Source organism: Mercurialis annua, linkage group LG3 (assembly GCF_937616625.2).
Source record: "Mercurialis annua linkage group LG3, ddMerAnnu1.2, whole genome shotgun sequence".
NCBI lineage: Eukaryota > Viridiplantae > Streptophyta > Magnoliopsida > Malpighiales > Euphorbiaceae > Mercurialis > Mercurialis annua.
In genome coordinates, this window is record NC_065572.1 from 66,229,021 (window position 1) to 66,246,711 (window position 17,691).

The following is a 17,691-nucleotide window of genomic DNA, read 5'->3' on the forward strand; positions in this document are numbered from 1 at the left end:
TCTTGGGTCAAATAACCCCATAATTGTATTTTTAAAACGCGTAAAATACAAATCGGAGATGAGTAATGCGAAATAGAAATTAAAATGTTTTCTAATTGTTGCGATAAAATTATTCTAAATTTATTTTTTGCAATAAAAAAAATAAATTATAGGGTTATCTGACCAAGAAATGAAGAGTTTTGGGGTTAGTTGCTCAAACAAATTAAAACTGGGTTAAATGACCCTGTGTCACAAGTTCAGGGGGCGCGTTGACCCTTTGTTCCTTGATCAATATACACAATATGCAAACAAATGCTAACAATTTTTCTGTTATATACTTAAGAAATAAACTACATATATATTCTGAAAGGATATTTGTCCTTGTGATTTTTTCTTTTAGAAAAATATTCACATTCTGTTTTTCGATTTATATATTCTACAGAAAATATAATAGATTATTAAATAATGTTAATGATGTGATATAATTAATTAAAGGCTTAAGGTCTGAAAAACTACCGACCTTTTAATTTTTTTTTAATTGCACCCTCACCTTGTAATTTTTTCAATAACACCCTATTTCGTATTTTCGGCTTTCAATAGCACCCCGACCTTGTAAAACAGTCAATTTTACCCTATTTTATATTTTTGACTTTCAATAGCACCATAAATCATCAAATTAAACTCATTTATTGAGGACTTATTTGAATTTTTTTTAAGTTAAAAGACTTGTTTAAAAGTGTTCAAGTAGAAAAAAGTACGATTTCACCTTTAAATTTAGTTTTTTTGAAAATTTTCATCCTTATAATAATCAAATCATCTAATTTTTTTAATTTAGAGTGCTATTGAAAGCAAAAAATACAAAATAGGGTGCTATTGAAAAAATTACAAGGTGAGGGTGCTATTGAAAAAAATTTAAAAAGTCGGTAGTTTTTCAGACCTTAAGCCTTAATTAAATTTCATAAATATTTAATAATGTTTTGATTTTTTTGTTTCTATCTATGAATTTAAAAATAGAAGAATTTCAGTTTAACTCTGTTTGATTTGAACCAAATATGCGTACATTCGTATACTTTTTTTTTTGAGTAAGAATTGAGTCACGGTTTAACAGATCGCTACCAAAAGTTTATATCATTTGAATTATAGTTCATTGGTAATCTAGACCCGTATATCTAGCTAACTAGCTTCAATGGAAAATTAAAATTGTGTTAATTTGACAATTTTAAAAGAACTGCGAACTTTACTTCACAATCATGTAAAAGGTGAAACAAAAGTCAAACTATCACATTGTTTCATTTAAGATCCTCTCTAATTACACATTTCCAAATTCCAAGTTCATCATTTTCTAATTCCTCCCTGTATATTTAATATTTCCTCTTATTTTTTTACTATTTCAACCAACAAATAAATTTGTGATAGTGATTTTCAATATATGATCAATTAACGACACCAAGAGAATCTTGTGATTCTTTAGCTGCCTTTTTAATATGCATAAACCGATTCATTTAAGATATTACGATTACGTTCAATACGAAATACTGCAATTCATATTTATTATTCATATGAACATGAACCGACATACAAACTACATAGGTTATGCATATTATCAACATGGAATAACTTGTTTATTCTAATGGGTGATTATAAACTACACAAATATGACTCATTTAATTTATTTATTTTAAATAAGCTAAATATGAATTCGCTAAGCACAATATTGTTTAAATCATTTATATAAATAAATTGAATATGCATCATATTAACACGGCACATGAAATAAACGGATAATATGAAAATATAATTAACATGTTTATTTAATAAATTAAATATTAATCATATAAATATAATTATGTATTAGATACACATACGAGATGTTTAGTTAAATAAATGATATATATTATATAAATAATTAAATTAATTTTTTAAATTAATAAAAAATGAAACTAATTCACGACACAATTATATAAAAAATTGAAAGTTTATGTTAATTTTTTTTTGATAATTAAGTTTATTTGTCAATTTGTACCACGATACGTTTAAAAACATGGCATAAACAAAATATTCATTTATGATGTAAATACATATAATTTCAATTTTTTATGCGAATTATATTATCGCGTCAATGATTTATTTTGAGACCCCTATCGATAAGTGATATTGGAGTTTGCCTTCTAATCCGGTGGATTAACCTGCAAATTAGGGTAGAAGCTAACTGGACGATGGTTGTCCGATTACCTCTCCGATGCTAAAGTCAGTATTGAGCTTTGAGCAGCGTTTTGAGTATATGAATGTAATTGTGTGTTTAAGCATACTTCAAATTCTTTATATAGTAGTTGAATGTATACTTTGTACACTTGAAATAGGAAAGTGAATCTTATTTAGTTGGTTTGACCCTGATTAGGAGTATGATTCCTTATTAATACATGAGCCCTATTTAGAAACATCTTCCTAAATAATCTCGTCTTCCTAAGTTAGAGTTTATCTTTCTAAGTTAGAGTTTGTATCCATATAGGAAGGATCTTCAAGGATTTGGTTATTTGGCCGAAACCCGTGTCCGACGCGCTTTATCCGAGTCCTCAGGGGATTTGGTTTTATCTTTGTATATCGAGGTTATATTTCAGTCGAGGCGGATCTAGATTCGGTTGCTAGTTTCGACTAGCTCAGCCCTTTGGACGAGAGTCTGATATCATCTGAGGGTGGATTTCCTGCGATTCGCCTCTATAATACTTATGATAGGATTCGATATCTATCAATAAGTAATTATTCTTATATATAGATCATCAAGTTATAAAAATATTTATCGAAAAACAAAAAAAATCACTTCCCTGAATTTTTTTTAGATTGAGAATATTAATTTTTTTTATCAAAACACTTAAATATAGATTTTTAAAGATTTTTATCAATAGCATGAATTAATACACTCAAATTTTAGCCACCATCTAATATCCAAGACGAACCCATACTACTTGGGCTGGGCCAGATGATTGCTAGTATATCCATAAATTTAGGATTCAACCAAGTTTGTTTATAAATAAAATTTGTTTATAAATAAAATTTTTACGGAACCAATTTTTAAATTTTGTTTTACAAAATTTAAAATGAAAATTAAAGTTTAAATCCAAACATAAAAAATGAGCTTAGTGCTAACAAAAATTTAAAAGGCAAGTACAAAAAATATTTACTTCACCAATAATAAATTGGCCTAATGTCTTAAAAACCCCCGACCTTCTAGCCCATTTTCAATCATACCCTGACGTTGAAAATTTGTCAATTTTACCCTATTTTGTATTTTTGTGTTTCAATTGTACCCTGAAAAATTAAATTAACGTCTTTTGCGTTTGAAAATTTGTTTAAAACATTCTACATGTCTCGCATATATTAATTGTATATTTTTAAAATTTATTTAAATTTAGTTAAATTAATTAAGAATTTAAATTAGTGTTAATTTGATTATGGTTTTTAGTTAGTTTTTAAAAATAAAGGACTTATATGTACTTTTTTGAATAAAAAAGAATTTAATTTCATGTTTAGACTTAATTAATTGAATGATTTCATCATTTAAGTAAAAAAATTAACAAAAATTAAAATATTGGGGTACAATTGAAAACGGAAAATTCAAAAGTGGGTAAAATTGACAAATTTTTAACGTCGGGGTGGAATTGAAAAAAAGTTTAAAGGTGAGGGGTTTTTGAGTGATTAGGCCTAATAAATTAGATTACAAAGAACTACAGTACTAATTAAATCCATAATTAGTATTGACCTATGTAGCACGGAAACGGAAACGGGAAACGGAAACGATACGAAACGGACACGGGGAAACGAAAGTTTTTTAAAATGAAGGACACGAAACGTGGGGGAAACGTGCAAATAACAAAAATATAGGGATATATTTATAAAAATATTATCTAAATATTTATGATAATTACAAAATAATTCATTTTAATATACTAATATTTAAAATTTTATAAATATACAAAAAAATATAATATAATTCAACACAAATAAGTATATTTGATGTATTGTAGGCAATGCAAATGTAAAATTTATGGGTAACAAGTTAGATTTTTTTATTTGTGGGCAATAATTTTAATTTTTTTACAAATTTTTAATTTTTATTATTTACGGAAACGGCCCGAAACGTTTCGTACGGGTGTCCAAAAGTTTCCGGTTTCCGAAACGTTTCCGAAACGGGAAACGTAACTTTATCGAAGTTTCCGTGCTTCTTAGGTATTAACATTTAGTTGGTCTGCGGCTGCGCAAAGTGTAATTATTGTGTGTTAACAAGTCCACTTTTGTGCAGTTGTAAGCAAATGTGCATGAATAATCTTTATTTTTTAGAATTCATTGCAAATTATTATTCAGGTCTATGAAAGAAATCTCATATATCTATCGGTGTTGAACATCATATTTATTTTGAATGCATTGTAAATTATTAGTCAGTTCTATGAAAGAAACACCATATATCTAGAAACTCAAGTATGCCATTCTTAATTAATTTGCAATTCTTATTTTGCAGTGAGACTTAATTCAAATGGCTAATTTTTTTGAAAGTATTTTTAAAATTTCGGTATAGACAAATTGAAGGTATATATATATGTTGTGTACTTCAACAAATGAAATATATAATATAAATATGATATATACGCTTACATATGTTATATACCCAGTTAAAAGCAAAGTGTGATACATAATGAGTATTATGTGGCTAAAAATCATTTTTAATTTTGATGATTCATAACTTTGGCTAAGTATCTCTACAATGGATACTCTAAAATTTTTGTTTTGTTAAAAATAAAAAAAAATCAAGCTGATTTTTAAAGATTGAAAATCAAGACAAGATAAAGGCCAAATCAGAGGGTTATTTCTTGAACTAACCTACAAAACCATATATATTTCCCTATTTGTGCCTACTAGTAAAATAATATTATTTTCTCTATCTTGAAAAAGTAATTATGGTCCTCATTTTTATTTTTAGCAATAATTTAGTCCTTTTTTTTATTTTTAATTGTTAGTCAATCAAGTCAAATAACTAAATTAAAAAAAACAAGGATTAAATGCACCAAAAATCACTAATTTTTGCGTATATTTAGTATTTAATATAATCTTTTAATTTTGGCAAAAACGCAGATGAACTTTCAAAATTTGCAATTAAAGACACGTGCACCGATATAAAACGGCACCGTTTTAGATTAAAACGGTGCCGTTTTAAATGCAAAATGACACTATTTAAAAAAAACACATGTGGTCTTAATTGCAAAAAATAGAAAAGTTCATGTTAAATATGACAAAATTAAAAGATTATGTTAAATACCAAAAACACGCGAAAGTTTGTGATTTTTGGTTTGGCTTGGATATTAAACTCTCCGTGTCATTCAAGTCTCAGAAAATTTTAAAAAAGTCACTAAAGTCAATTTTCTTACAAAGTGGTCATTGAATTATACCCTTTATTACAAAAATATTTCTATTGTTACGAAAAGAACACTAAACTTTTTGTGAACTACAAAAAAATCATTGGGTTATTCTTTTTATTACAAAAAGGTCGCTGAACTATGTTTCTTTTTGTAATTTTGGCTTGCCACGTAAGCTAAAATATTAGGTTTTTATGTCGTTTTATATGGGTGAGCCCTTTTGTAATAAAAGGAAAAGGTATAGTTCAATGACCATTTTGTAAGAAAATTGACTTTATTGACCTTTTTGAGATTTTCTAAAACTTGAGTGACCTAGGGAGTTTAATATCCGCCAAAAAACAATATGATCCCCCACTTTTGCATATGTTAACGATTTCGTTACTCGTGATTAAATATTAGTTTACCCTTAAATCCTTTTACTCAGTTGACTAAACACCAAAAATGAACGGAGAGACTAAATTGGTGACAGAAATACAAGTGAGAAAACGGAGAGACTAAATTGGTGACAGAAATACAAGTGAGAAAACATATGGTTTGATTTTCAAACAGGAGAGATTAGAGTACAAATTATGACATATATCTGGTGTTTTAGAGTTATTTATTCCTTCTTATATTTCGATAATCATTTTATAAAAAAATATTATCTCCGTCCCAAATTGATATAACTGTTGCATCGCGTCATTTTTATAACAAGTCAATGAGCATTTGCAAAAGAGAATTTTTTAATTTGTTTTACCATTCAATTTTTCTCATGTCTAACACACTATTGGTTTGTTGCACGAATAACATGGCGCAAGAGTTGTATTGTATAATTTTTTCAAATTGATAGACCATCTTTCTATTTTGGGAATTACAAATTATATGCCACTTTCTATTTTAGATCCATAATTTTAAAATTAAATTTTTTACTTAGATCTAATAAATAGGCATAATTATCTTCAAATGAACTAATTACCTCATATTCCAACACAAATTAAATATCATTTTTTTTGGTAAGCCCATCCGGTTTCTAAGGTTTCGCCCTGACTAATCCGGATCCGACCCGCGTCGCGCACCTGACATGATGGGTGAGTCTGCCAGTGGGAATTTTCTGCATTCACAAGAACTCGAACCCGAGACCTTGCTTAAGCGATACCAAGCCGCTTACCACTTGGACCAACTCTCATTGGTTTTTTTTGGTTCCGCTGCCGGGAGATATCATTTTTTATTATCAATGTAAAATGCATCCGATAAAAAAATTACATTGTTTACATATCTAGAATATTATGAAAGGATAAAGATTAATGTAATTATATTTTTTTTAATTACCGTGTTTGTCCAAAGAGTCTATCATTTTAAGATGAAGAGATTAACAATTTTATAAACTTTTATAGTTCGGCAGCTATTTTATATAATAGCTACATTTCGTTAACTGCAAAAATATTAATGCGAATTTTAAGATCATTAACATCAATGCCAAAAAAAGATCTTCTTCAACAAGAAATTGAAGACTTTAACAATCAAAACAATTAATCAAGCCCTAGATCATTATGATCACATGCATTAATGATCTGAATTAGCGCAATAATGCACAAAGAAACCTAAGAAATACAGAGTGTGATGTCCTAGTGGGCCGCCATACATCTCCTTCAAGGGACCTCCACCCTCTTAAAGACGAAGAAAAACTAAAACTAATTAAAAGTTTAACTGATCAAAAACCAAATTTGCAGGAAAAAAAATACAGCAATTTAATAAACATGATAATTATATTTATAGATAATAAGATACATATATTATAGGATCATATTCGTATAGATATGTTGTTTTTAATTTACACTTTCTGTTCTTCCACTATGGTGGGGGTGTTATCATAATTTCTTCTTAGGCATGGATACAACTTTCTTTTTGTTCTTTTCTAACTAGCAAAACCTAGATTTAGAAAAAAAGAAAACAAAACCCTAATTAATTATAACATTAACATATGATGATCCATAATTTATTAACGCCTGTGCTCAAAACAGCCCAACTCCAGTTTCTGCTAATGACATGTTAATCAGATCTTCATGACCTTGAACAGCACCTTCATCAAATAGCCATTTCTCCAGCAACGAAAGAGGAACCTGATTATTATTCTGATCATCATGATGATGATGATTCACCTCCACCACCATGTTTTCATCTCGAAAAAGACTCGTCTCGGGCGTCAAATTCGCGTTCTCGTCCACGGATTGCGACGAGTTGGACGATGAGTTGAAGCTGAAAAGAGAATCAAACCCCTGATTTTCGGGTGTCGCAGCCGCGCTATGCGCGGCATCAGTGCTAGAACTGGAGTTTGCCGCCATATCGGAGTTTGTTTGATGAGACTTCAGCACTTTCGGTGACTTTTTCATCCAGTTTTCAAGCAGTTTCGCTATGTTTTCAGCGCTTGAAGCATAAGTAGTCGGACTGGATAATTCTTGGGTTTGATAGGGTTTCGATGAGTCGGTTACAGTTAAAGAAGATGAAGATTTGTCAAGAGACAAAGCTTCACAAAGAGCTTGTTTAGCCAAATGAATATCTGTCTGAAGCCTCCTCTCCCACTGACCTTTTGGCTCTGAAACTGAATTTGAAACCCCATCTTGATTCTGAATCTTTTTGAGCTTCTTTTTCATATGGGTGTTCCAATAATTCTTTATATCATTATCTGTTCGTTGTGGAAGATATGATGCAATTGCTGCCCATCTGCATGTCATAAATCTAATTAAAATCCATAGTTTCATCCAAGAAATAATTAATTAACCTAATTGACACAATTAACATAGATCAGAGAGAAAGACAAAATAATTAATTACCTGTTCCCAAGAAGAGCTTGAAGATGAATAATCATTTTCTCTTCATGGTCAGTGAAATTACCACGCTTAATTCCTGGCCGGAGATAGTTGGTCCACCGGAGCCGGCAGCTCTTACTGCATCTAAGCAAACCTGAAATAACAAAAAAGATAAAATAAATTAAAACCCATAAAAGAGAAAAACTGTAAATCAAAATAATCAGAGAAACGAACTTGACAGAAGATTTAGGGTACTGCCAAAGAGATAAAGAAAAAGAAGGAAGATGACAGTACAAGGAGGTTCAGAATAATAAATACACAGCTTTAAAGATTCAACCAACTCCCAAAACAAACATAAAATGAAAAAAAAAAGTTAAAAAATACTATGATTTGATTAAATAAAGATTAGGGTTTGATATATAAGTACCTGTACTACTGGGAACTGATCTCCAGTTACCAGGACCATGTTCTTGAATAAAAGAAACTAACATAATATCTTCTTCAGGAGTCCATGGTCCTTTTTTCACTCCAATTTTGTCACAGCAAGGTGGTCTGCCCATATTTTCTTCTTCTTCTTCTTCTTTGTAATTATATTTATCTGTGTTTCTTGAATTGAGGAGATGTTTATATGTGGAGGACTGGGTGTATTATGTATATATATATATGTAAAAAGGAGTAATAATTTCTCTACAGAAATGAAAAGACAAGCGTCAAGGGAAGGATTTGGGATGTGTATTTATACACATAAATAAATGGAGAATTGAGTGTTTACGCTGACCAAAGTGATGAGGTAAAAGAGTTTGCTGCTGTGTTTCTCTATAGAGTCAAATGGCCAGCAAATTCGCATTTACTCCTTTCTTGCCAAAAGTCAAATATATAATCTTATACTATTATTATATTGCTTCCTAAATTTATAGAGTACTAAAATATAGATAAATTATAGAATTAATGTCACCAAAAATTACGAATTTTACATATTTTTTCATGACTTAATTACTTAGAAAACCCCCCACCTTGTAATATTTATTCGTTTATACCTTGACCTAGGAAAAAGTTCATCTATACCCTTTTTTTGATTTTTCATTTTCGTCTCTACCCTAAAGAGCTAATTTGACCCCTTTTTATTTAGAAAAATATTTAAAATGATCCTTTATATTTAGCTTATATTCTAATTAAACATTAATAATAATAATTATTTATAATGTTTTCATCCTTTAATTAATTTAATTGTTAAAAATTTAAATTTTAGGGTAGAGATGAAAACGAAAAATCAAAAAAAGGGTACAAATGAACATTTTCCTACGTGAGGGTATAAACGAAAAAATGTTATAAGGTGGGTTTTTTTTAAGTAATTAGGCCTTTTTTCATTATTATCACGCAGTTTAAATTTTGTCATTTTCATGCACGAACTACCACTTTTTTCCAAATTCATACACGGCGCTGAGGTGGCACTCATTTATTAGTGTAAAATGACATCCACCTCAGCGAATTACACTAGTGGAGCTGTGACACCTCAGCACCGTGTATGAATTTGAAAAAAAAATGGTAGTTCATGTATGAAAATGACAAAATTTAAACTACGTGATTAAAATGAAAAAAACATATAAAGTTCGTGATTTTTTTAACATTATCCCTAAATTATATTTTATTAATTTATCTATATTTTCCAATTATATTTTTATTCAATATATTTGCTAATTTTTATTTTCTTATGTATTTCAAACAACTAATAATAAATATTAATTTGTTAGTGAATGTTATTTAAAATAATAAAAAATCAATTTCAAGATTTATTATTTATTAAAAATTGATAAAATGTTGAAGTAAAAAGTTGATAATTCTATTGGAATGGAAAGAATAATTTTATAATTCGTTTATTTTAATTACTATTATTTGTATATATTTTTATTATAAAGCTGCTATTAATTTGGAACGCAGGAAGAGCAGTATTTAAGGCATTTCTAATTACTAGTAGATCTCTTTCTCTCTGTGCTTTGGCATTCATTATCAGCAACGTTGTGGAGGTGGCACCGAAAAGAAAAAAACCCTAATTTTTCTTATCCTTCTTTAATGCAATTGTATTATCACCACCTTAGATGCAACTAGCTAGTAGGGTTTATTTATATCAGCAATAAGTTGTCACGACCCAAATTATTGAGCCGAGACCGGCGCTAGGGAATGGGAGTGGTAGCTCCGAAACCCGTAGCAAGCCTAAAACCACTAATAATTTTTCTCAATTAAAAGTATAATATATGATATATATATTAAAACATTTTCGGAAGAACTCTTTTTAAATAATACACTTATAGATATTAAAGTATTATATCAGAGTCTACAATATAAAATATCATTTGAAGTTAAAGCGTCTGTCTAATACTAACAACTACTGACTACTGCAGCTCTAAGAACTCATACTTGTGCAAGTCCAAATGACTTCAGGCACAGTGGAGCTGGTTTGTCTGATCCGACTCTGTCTACCTGCAAACATCAGAGTGAGGGGTCAGTATTTGGGAAAATACTGAGTGAGTTTGCAAGTTACTTATAGTATTATCAAAATATAGCGTCACACGCTTAATACATATATAATTTTATGATATAAGCAAACATTATTAATTTCAAAAGTGTGAGTCCAACTCACTAGATACGGGGACTTCCAGACTACACCGTAGCCGAGTTCACTCTGCGTATCTAAATCATAAAGTGTGAGTCCAACTCACTGGTGGCCCAGCCACTAGATACGGGGACTTCCAGGCTACACCGTAGCCGAGTTCACTCTGCGTATCTAAATCATAATATATTATGCATAGACATATATTAATTCTTAATCATAAAGTCAAGTACTCTAGACTGACTCACCAATGATCATGTAGCCTATTGACACCCAATAGGTAGTTGGTCTCTTCGGACCGCACATTAGACACTTATCTCCAAAACAACGAATACAACAACATTCATATAATCAAATCTATCAAACAAAACAGCTTATACGAGCAAATCATATAGATACGAGATATTTAATATCAATACTCATAATATAAGAAAATAACTTTTATAATAATACGCAAAAGTAAATTGCCACTCACAGTGACCGCTTTCCGGACAATAATAATATAAAGATCCCATGAACTTCATGCGTCGTTTGATCACACAGCTATTCCAGCTCATCGGCCTGGTAGCTCGTTGATACTTCAGTTACTTAGTCAAATTACCTGTACGTTTAATCCATAAACGTAGGCTTAGTATCAAAACCCTAAATTATAATCTTAGGTTAATATAATCGTATTTCAAATACGATTCTTAACTTTGATAGTATTCTAATACTTACTCGAGACATTCGTCATATCTCTTATTCCTTAATTCTTAAACTTAGGTTCCTTATATCTCGGAACCTTAATCGAACTCATTATGTTCGATATCCAAATTTCTTATTTTCGGGGTCCGTGATACACTTTTAATGTCCGACGTACTTAAAGTCGGAAAACGGGGTCATAGCGGGGTGAAAATATCGTGTAGGTGCTTCACGTAAACTATGCGCCCGCATAGTCTACTTGCGCGCCCGCGCAAAGTACTTGCGCGCCCGCGCAAAGTACTTGCGCGCCCGCGCAAGTTTGTTACGCGCCCGCGTAACTATGTTACGCGCCAGCGTAACTATGTTACGCGCCCGCGTAACTATGTTACGCGCCCGCGTAACTATGTTACGCGCCCGCGTAACTATGTTACGCGCCCGCGTAACTATGTTACGCGCCCGCGTAACTTTGTTACGCGCCCGCGTAACACTCGCTCTTGGCCATTCCGACGTGCTTCCGGCATGGAAACGTTCCAAACACATCCGAAACGCTTAATCTAAGCTCAAAACACTATAATCCAATTCTAATATCGATTTATACGATATAATCGTTTCGTGGCCTAAAACTTTGAATCAATATAACTTAAAATATATCCGTTTAAATGGTAAAACGACAAGCTTACCGCGATTCACCTCTGGAATACGATCAATTTGAGCTATTAAGCGTCGAAAACGGACGAGAAACGGAGATCGAGCGACGGATCGAAACGATCGCTCTTTTCTTTCTTTTCTCCTTCTGGAGATTTCTTTCTTCTCTGATTCCTTATGATTAAGGAAAGGTGTATATATAGTTTGGCAAATTTGCCAGTTCAATCCTTCATTTCTTTAACTTAAACCATTTCTCTTTTAAATTTTAATAATTAACCAAATGGTTAAATTATCCTTCTAACTCAATTACTTACGTATTATTTATATCCAAATAAATAATACTAACCCAAAATTATTATTTCCATCAATAATCTTCTAATTGCTATTTCCGAGGCTTAATTGGCTAATTTGCACTTTGGCCCTTAAAACTTTTCAAAAGTTACAATTTAGCCCAAACGCATCCGCGTCCAAATTTTAAAAGGTCTCCGATTGACCCGAAACTTTTACCACATATACTATAAAACATTTCGCGGACCTTGGCGAAATAATTTCCATTTTAAGCCGTAGTGGCTAAATTACCACTTTAGTCCCTGTACCTTATTTCGAGCTTTTCTTGACATTTCTCCTTCTAATTCCAATTCTAACTTTAGAATTGAAATATAATATTAAGTTTCTCGAAATAATCTTTTTTTTTTTTAAAACCGTCCTGCTAATATTTTATACTTATCTTAATTTCTCGGAAATCCTTCCGATATCGCTACTCTGGCGATGCAACACTGGACACGTGGTCCAATTAAATACTTAAATATTTTGGGGCATTACATTCTTCCCCCCTTATAAAAATTCGTCCTCGAATTTTCATATACTCTTCTTACTTACTTTAATCTTTTTTTACATCTAGAATTGTATTCATAGTAGGAATACCGTGTTCGTCTTTTAATGCTGGTCAGCGCAAGGAATCGTCATTCCAATTTCTGTACTTCTTGCACTTTGATGTCAGTTATCACTGACAGCCTCACTTTTGATTTTTATCTCTTTGAACTTTTAGTTTCTTACTGCAATCCAATGGCAGTTCGTCTTAATGACGTCTTATTACTAAAGACGATAATCTTTGTCATTCAACATCTCCCTTTTATGACGACATTAGTCGTATTCATTTGTATTTACGATTTGCCGTTCTTAATTCTTTACTTTTGTAGTCTCTTCCACATGGCCGTCATCACGGTCTGGTTCTTATTTGTCATTATGTTGGGATTTTTATCCCATTATCCACTATTCTCTTTTTGTCTCGTCACTTTACTTCTCGTATGAAGATTCTTTCTTTATCGTCGTTAATCATGGTTATCCATGAGTTGAATCCTCAGGACATATCCTTATGAGGTCTTCAATTTTCTTGTAAAGCATGCTTAACCTTCTTCTTGCATCTTAATATCTCGTATACCTCTTTATTCGTTTGCATATCCATTGATCTATTTGCTTTTTCTTAAGCATGACGTACTATTCTTTGAAATTCTTCGTCTCTTCTTACCTCACATCGATCTGTTTCATCAATCTGGTCTTCAGTCAGATAGGATTCTCATATTAGTCACTGACTTCTTATTTTAATAAGATAGTGCGTGACCAATACTCAGATAAGCTTTCTTTGCTTATAATCCCTAAATGAGGATCTTAATCCTTTTCCAATCATATACTTGCATCAGAATGTCCTCTGATGACATCGTTACTTGCTCCATATTTGATCTTTTTATTCATCATAATCTAACTTTTTCTTATCTATTCCTTCCTTCCAATTCTGAATCTTAATTGGCTCTCAGCTTTCAAATCATTTTCCTTTACTATCACGTAGTACTAAACTTATTTCTCATTACTATTCATGATCTTTCCATTTCACTTGTTATTCCTACTTCTATCTATATCGTAGATATACTTCTTCGTTACTTTCTTTAACTTCTTGTCCTTAGTTAACCAATAGGATTAATAGTCTAAATGCTATTATCCTATGGTACTCTTATTGCGTTCCTAATTCACGCTTTTATCATATTTCTTGATTATCTTCTATTGCATTCTTTGCTTTCCTCTTCTACGCACCTTATACATCGTATACTATTTGTTTTTAATATCCACAACATCAATCATTAATAGAGAGTTGTGGCCTTTTTCGTCTGAATTTCTCGATGTAGTGCGTTCTCAATCGTACATACATACCATCTTATCGTATTTGTACTATTATCATGGCCATCTGCAAAGCCGATCATATGCGGGTACTATTTCTATCGCATCTCGTATTCCTAATATTTCTTGTTTCGGCACTCTGAACGTCGATTACCAATTAAATAATGGTTCACAATTCTTTTGCCTGAATTATCGACGTAGTGCATTCTCCATTACTTACATATCGTCCTATTGTACCCTTACTGACACCTTAACTGTCAGTGGATCCTTTCATATGACTCTATCATATTTATCCCTTTTTGTTTCTATGCGTTGACGACTACATAGAATTTAATCCATCTGATCCTCTCGTCATCTTTCCACGTGACTTTCTCTTTTTCATTTCTCAATAACTCTTATCAAGTTCTTTGCGACATACGCAGATTATCCGTACTTTCCTTAACTCTGTTTACTTTAACTAATTTCTTATTATCCATAATTTACTTTTGTATCTTTATACTTTATCATATACGTCATGTATCTTTGGCAATCCCTCCACCGTACGCAGGAAGTTAGTGGAATACTGTTCCACTGGTAGAATTCCTTGTGGAAAGGAGCGCATTTGCTTCCTAACCTGATCAGAGCCACTCGTGTCTGACCATTGGCTATCTCTGCATCCTTCCTCAGATTGCGATATTTCCGTACATTAGACCAGAAATACTTGCTCCGGTACTTCTCGACATCGAACTCGTCTGATAACTCTTCTTTCCCGAAGTCCTCTTCCTGAGGATCTCTTTCTGGGAATGTATCAAACAAATCTGATCGTGCCTAATACATCTTAATCCTTTAAGGATCATAATCAATCCTCTATATCGATCATATTATTCACTTTACTTTTCATTTGATCTACTTTGAAGTTCAAGATTTAACACTTCACAAACCTTCATTACGTCTGTACCTTTCTCAGCCTATTATTTCGCTTCATAATTGATACCTTGAGGTGGAAGTTTCAACTCTCAATCCACCAATTGCAGTTCTTGTTGTTTATCTCTCGATCTTTCTTACCATATACTTCCATTATTCATTTTCATCATCTCTTGATCTAAGTACCTTGATCTTTCCCGATTATCCTTAACCGGAACTAATAGTTGAAAGAGTTTCCCAAATCGGGTCACAAACTTAGTTCATGTTATTTGATCTATCACTGCATTAATTGCTTATCAAAACTAATCATGGGTTGAACCTTTCATCGACATCTTTATCGACATTACTGTTTGTCCGTCATCCGCTCAATGTGTACGAGCATCTTATTTTACTTTCCTAGTGGATTTAGCATACCACTTGATCCGTCAAACTCTTTTAGTCTTAACTTAAGCATACAAACATCAAATCTCTATTGGTGTTCCTTTCTTCACGTTGATACTATCTTTATATCCATCGTCCTATCATTGGCACACAATTCCTTATATCAGTTGCTTTTACGGCCAACTGATTTATAATGACGTGGGGTTACTGCGGCACTCCCGATGCCTGTACATTCCCACTTTATCTTGTTAGGTTCCTATTGACCTTCATCGTATTTCTGGCCTTTGCAGGCCAATTAGACTAGGTTGCATTCGCTTCTGTTACTTCAATCTTCTTCTCGCACCTCATATACTTGCTGTGCAACGGCACGCGTTCGCCCAGTTCTTTGTTCATAGTATGGCGATTATAAAGAATATTAATGAATTCCTTAAATATATCATTTACTATTCATCACAAATACTCGCTGTCCACGTAAGTTGGACTCTAGGGACGTCTCCTTCCTTTAAGCCTTCTATGATTACGTCTCTTATTGAAAGTCTTCTGAGTGTTCTGACTCATCGTAGACTAGCCAATTATCTAAACATATACTCGCGTTGTATATGTTACACACATATTACTAGCGTAGCTATAAGCATCTATGTTGGCTGAATTCAAGAAAATCAGTGTCCCCTAGATTTTCTTGATTATATATCATAACTTAAATCTTGTGAGCATTCCGCTCACATAGACTTAATCAAACATTAAGAGTATTAAAATATAACATACATGTCATACGTTAATCGGATATGTTTTCCTACTCGAACACATATCTACTATCTTAGTCGTATACTGGTCTGTCTAATCAAGGCTAAGTTCATTAGCTAGAGGCAGAAATCTTATGTTCTCACAATTATACGTATTCATTCACCTCATATCATTGATCACAGCTTGCTCGCGAGCATATCACTTCCATCACAGAGTTCTGGTCTAGGTATACTCACATTAAAAACAAAACTCTTTGAAAACTCTTTCAAATAAAACGACTCATTTGAAAATTTCATTTAAATCTTAGCAAAATTGTACACTAGGGTGATGACGTCTCTCATCCCCAAAGAGTTGCCACATCTCACCTCTTCGTCTGAACATAATGCATATGATGCATGTCCTATTAATGCATGTATTGATGTATGTAGTGATGCATTTCTATCAATGCCGTGGCAATCATGTATTTCTGTATCGGGTCTAGGCACAATTATGCTTTCAGAATCGTTAAACAGATAACTTTTAAAAGTTATAAACTTTGAGTTTTGTAAGTTCTCTAGACCTTTAAACTCTGCATCTGGAAAGTTCCTCAACTTCTACAACTTTGCATTCCCTCTTCTCACTCTTTCTGAAATTTCGATCGATCGAATCCAATAACATCGCTCATGCTATCTGGTGCTAAGCACACATGTATATATAACATCAAATCGCAATCATATCAATAGTATTCTATTTATAGGAGGCAATACCTCTCCTAAAAGCTTCATCTCAAAAAGCATATCATGTATGCCTGTCTCATCGAAACAACATATACGTATATACCTCGTATATACGTGTCATAAAAACAAATAAGCATTTCACAAATCAATCTGTCATACCGATCACAAAGTAAATCACAGTAACAACTTGGATCAGACAAACCTCAACTCTAAAGCTGCAGTAGTTCCTAGGTTACTTAACCGACAAACACATCTTAGCAGAGGTAACTGGACCAACTGCTCTGATACCACAATTGTCACGACCCAAATTATTGAGCCGAGACCGGCGCTAGGGAATGGGAGTGGTAGCTCCGAAACCCGTAGCAAGCCTAAAACCACTAATAATTTTTCTCAATTAAAAGTATAATATATGATATATATATTAAAACATTTTCGGAAGAACTCTTTTTAAATAATACACTTATAGATATTAAAGTATTATATCAGAGTCTACAATATAAAATATCATTTGAAGTTAAAGCGTCTGTCTAATACTAACAACTACTGACTACTGCAGCTCTAAGAACTCATACTTGTGCAAGTCCAAATGACTTCTGGCACAGTGGAGCTGGTTTGTCTGATCCGACTCTGTCTACCTGCAAACATCAGAGTGAGGGGTCAGTATTTGGGAA

The 17,691-nt window shown here is 32.1% G+C and overlaps 1 protein-coding gene across 2 annotated transcripts; it reads right to left on the reverse strand.

Moving 5' to 3' along the window:
* Positions 1–7,110: 7,110 nt before the first annotated feature.
* LOC126675453 (myb-related protein 306-like) lies at positions 7,111–8,951 on the reverse strand. 2 transcript variants are annotated; one of them, XM_050370092.2, is made up of 3 exons: positions 8,598–8,951; positions 8,195–8,324; positions 7,111–8,084 (listed from the first exon to the last, which is right to left on the reverse strand). In XM_050370092.2, exons 1-3 carry the CDS (start codon positions 8,728–8,730, stop codon positions 7,376–7,378), a joined length of 972 nt encoding a protein of 323 aa, XP_050226049.1. In that variant the 5' UTR covers positions 8,731–8,951; the 3' UTR covers positions 7,111–7,375. The 2 variants fall into 2 exon arrangements, with proteins under 2 accessions (XP_050226049.1, XP_050226050.1); XM_050370093.2 differs by lacking the exon at positions 8,598–8,951 and adding an exon at positions 8,405–8,476.
* Between the last annotated feature and the right edge of the window lie 8,740 nt (positions 8,952–17,691).

What these genes read in the sequence shown, in the direction of transcription:
- LOC126675453 (XM_050370092.2), bottom strand. Translation starts at nt 8,730, where the DNA reads ATGGGCAGACCACCTTGCTGTGACAAAATTGGAGTGAAAAAAGGACCA. An exon ending in ATCAGTTCCCAGTAGTACAG is followed by an intron (nt 8,325 to 8,597) that starts GTACTTATATAT and finishes TTGTTATTTCAG; the next exon opens with GTTTGCTTAGATGCAGTAAG. An exon ending in CAAGCTCTTCTTGGGAACAG is followed by an intron (nt 8,085 to 8,194) that starts GTAATTAATTAT and finishes TATGACATGCAG; the next exon opens with ATGGGCAGCAATTGCATCAT.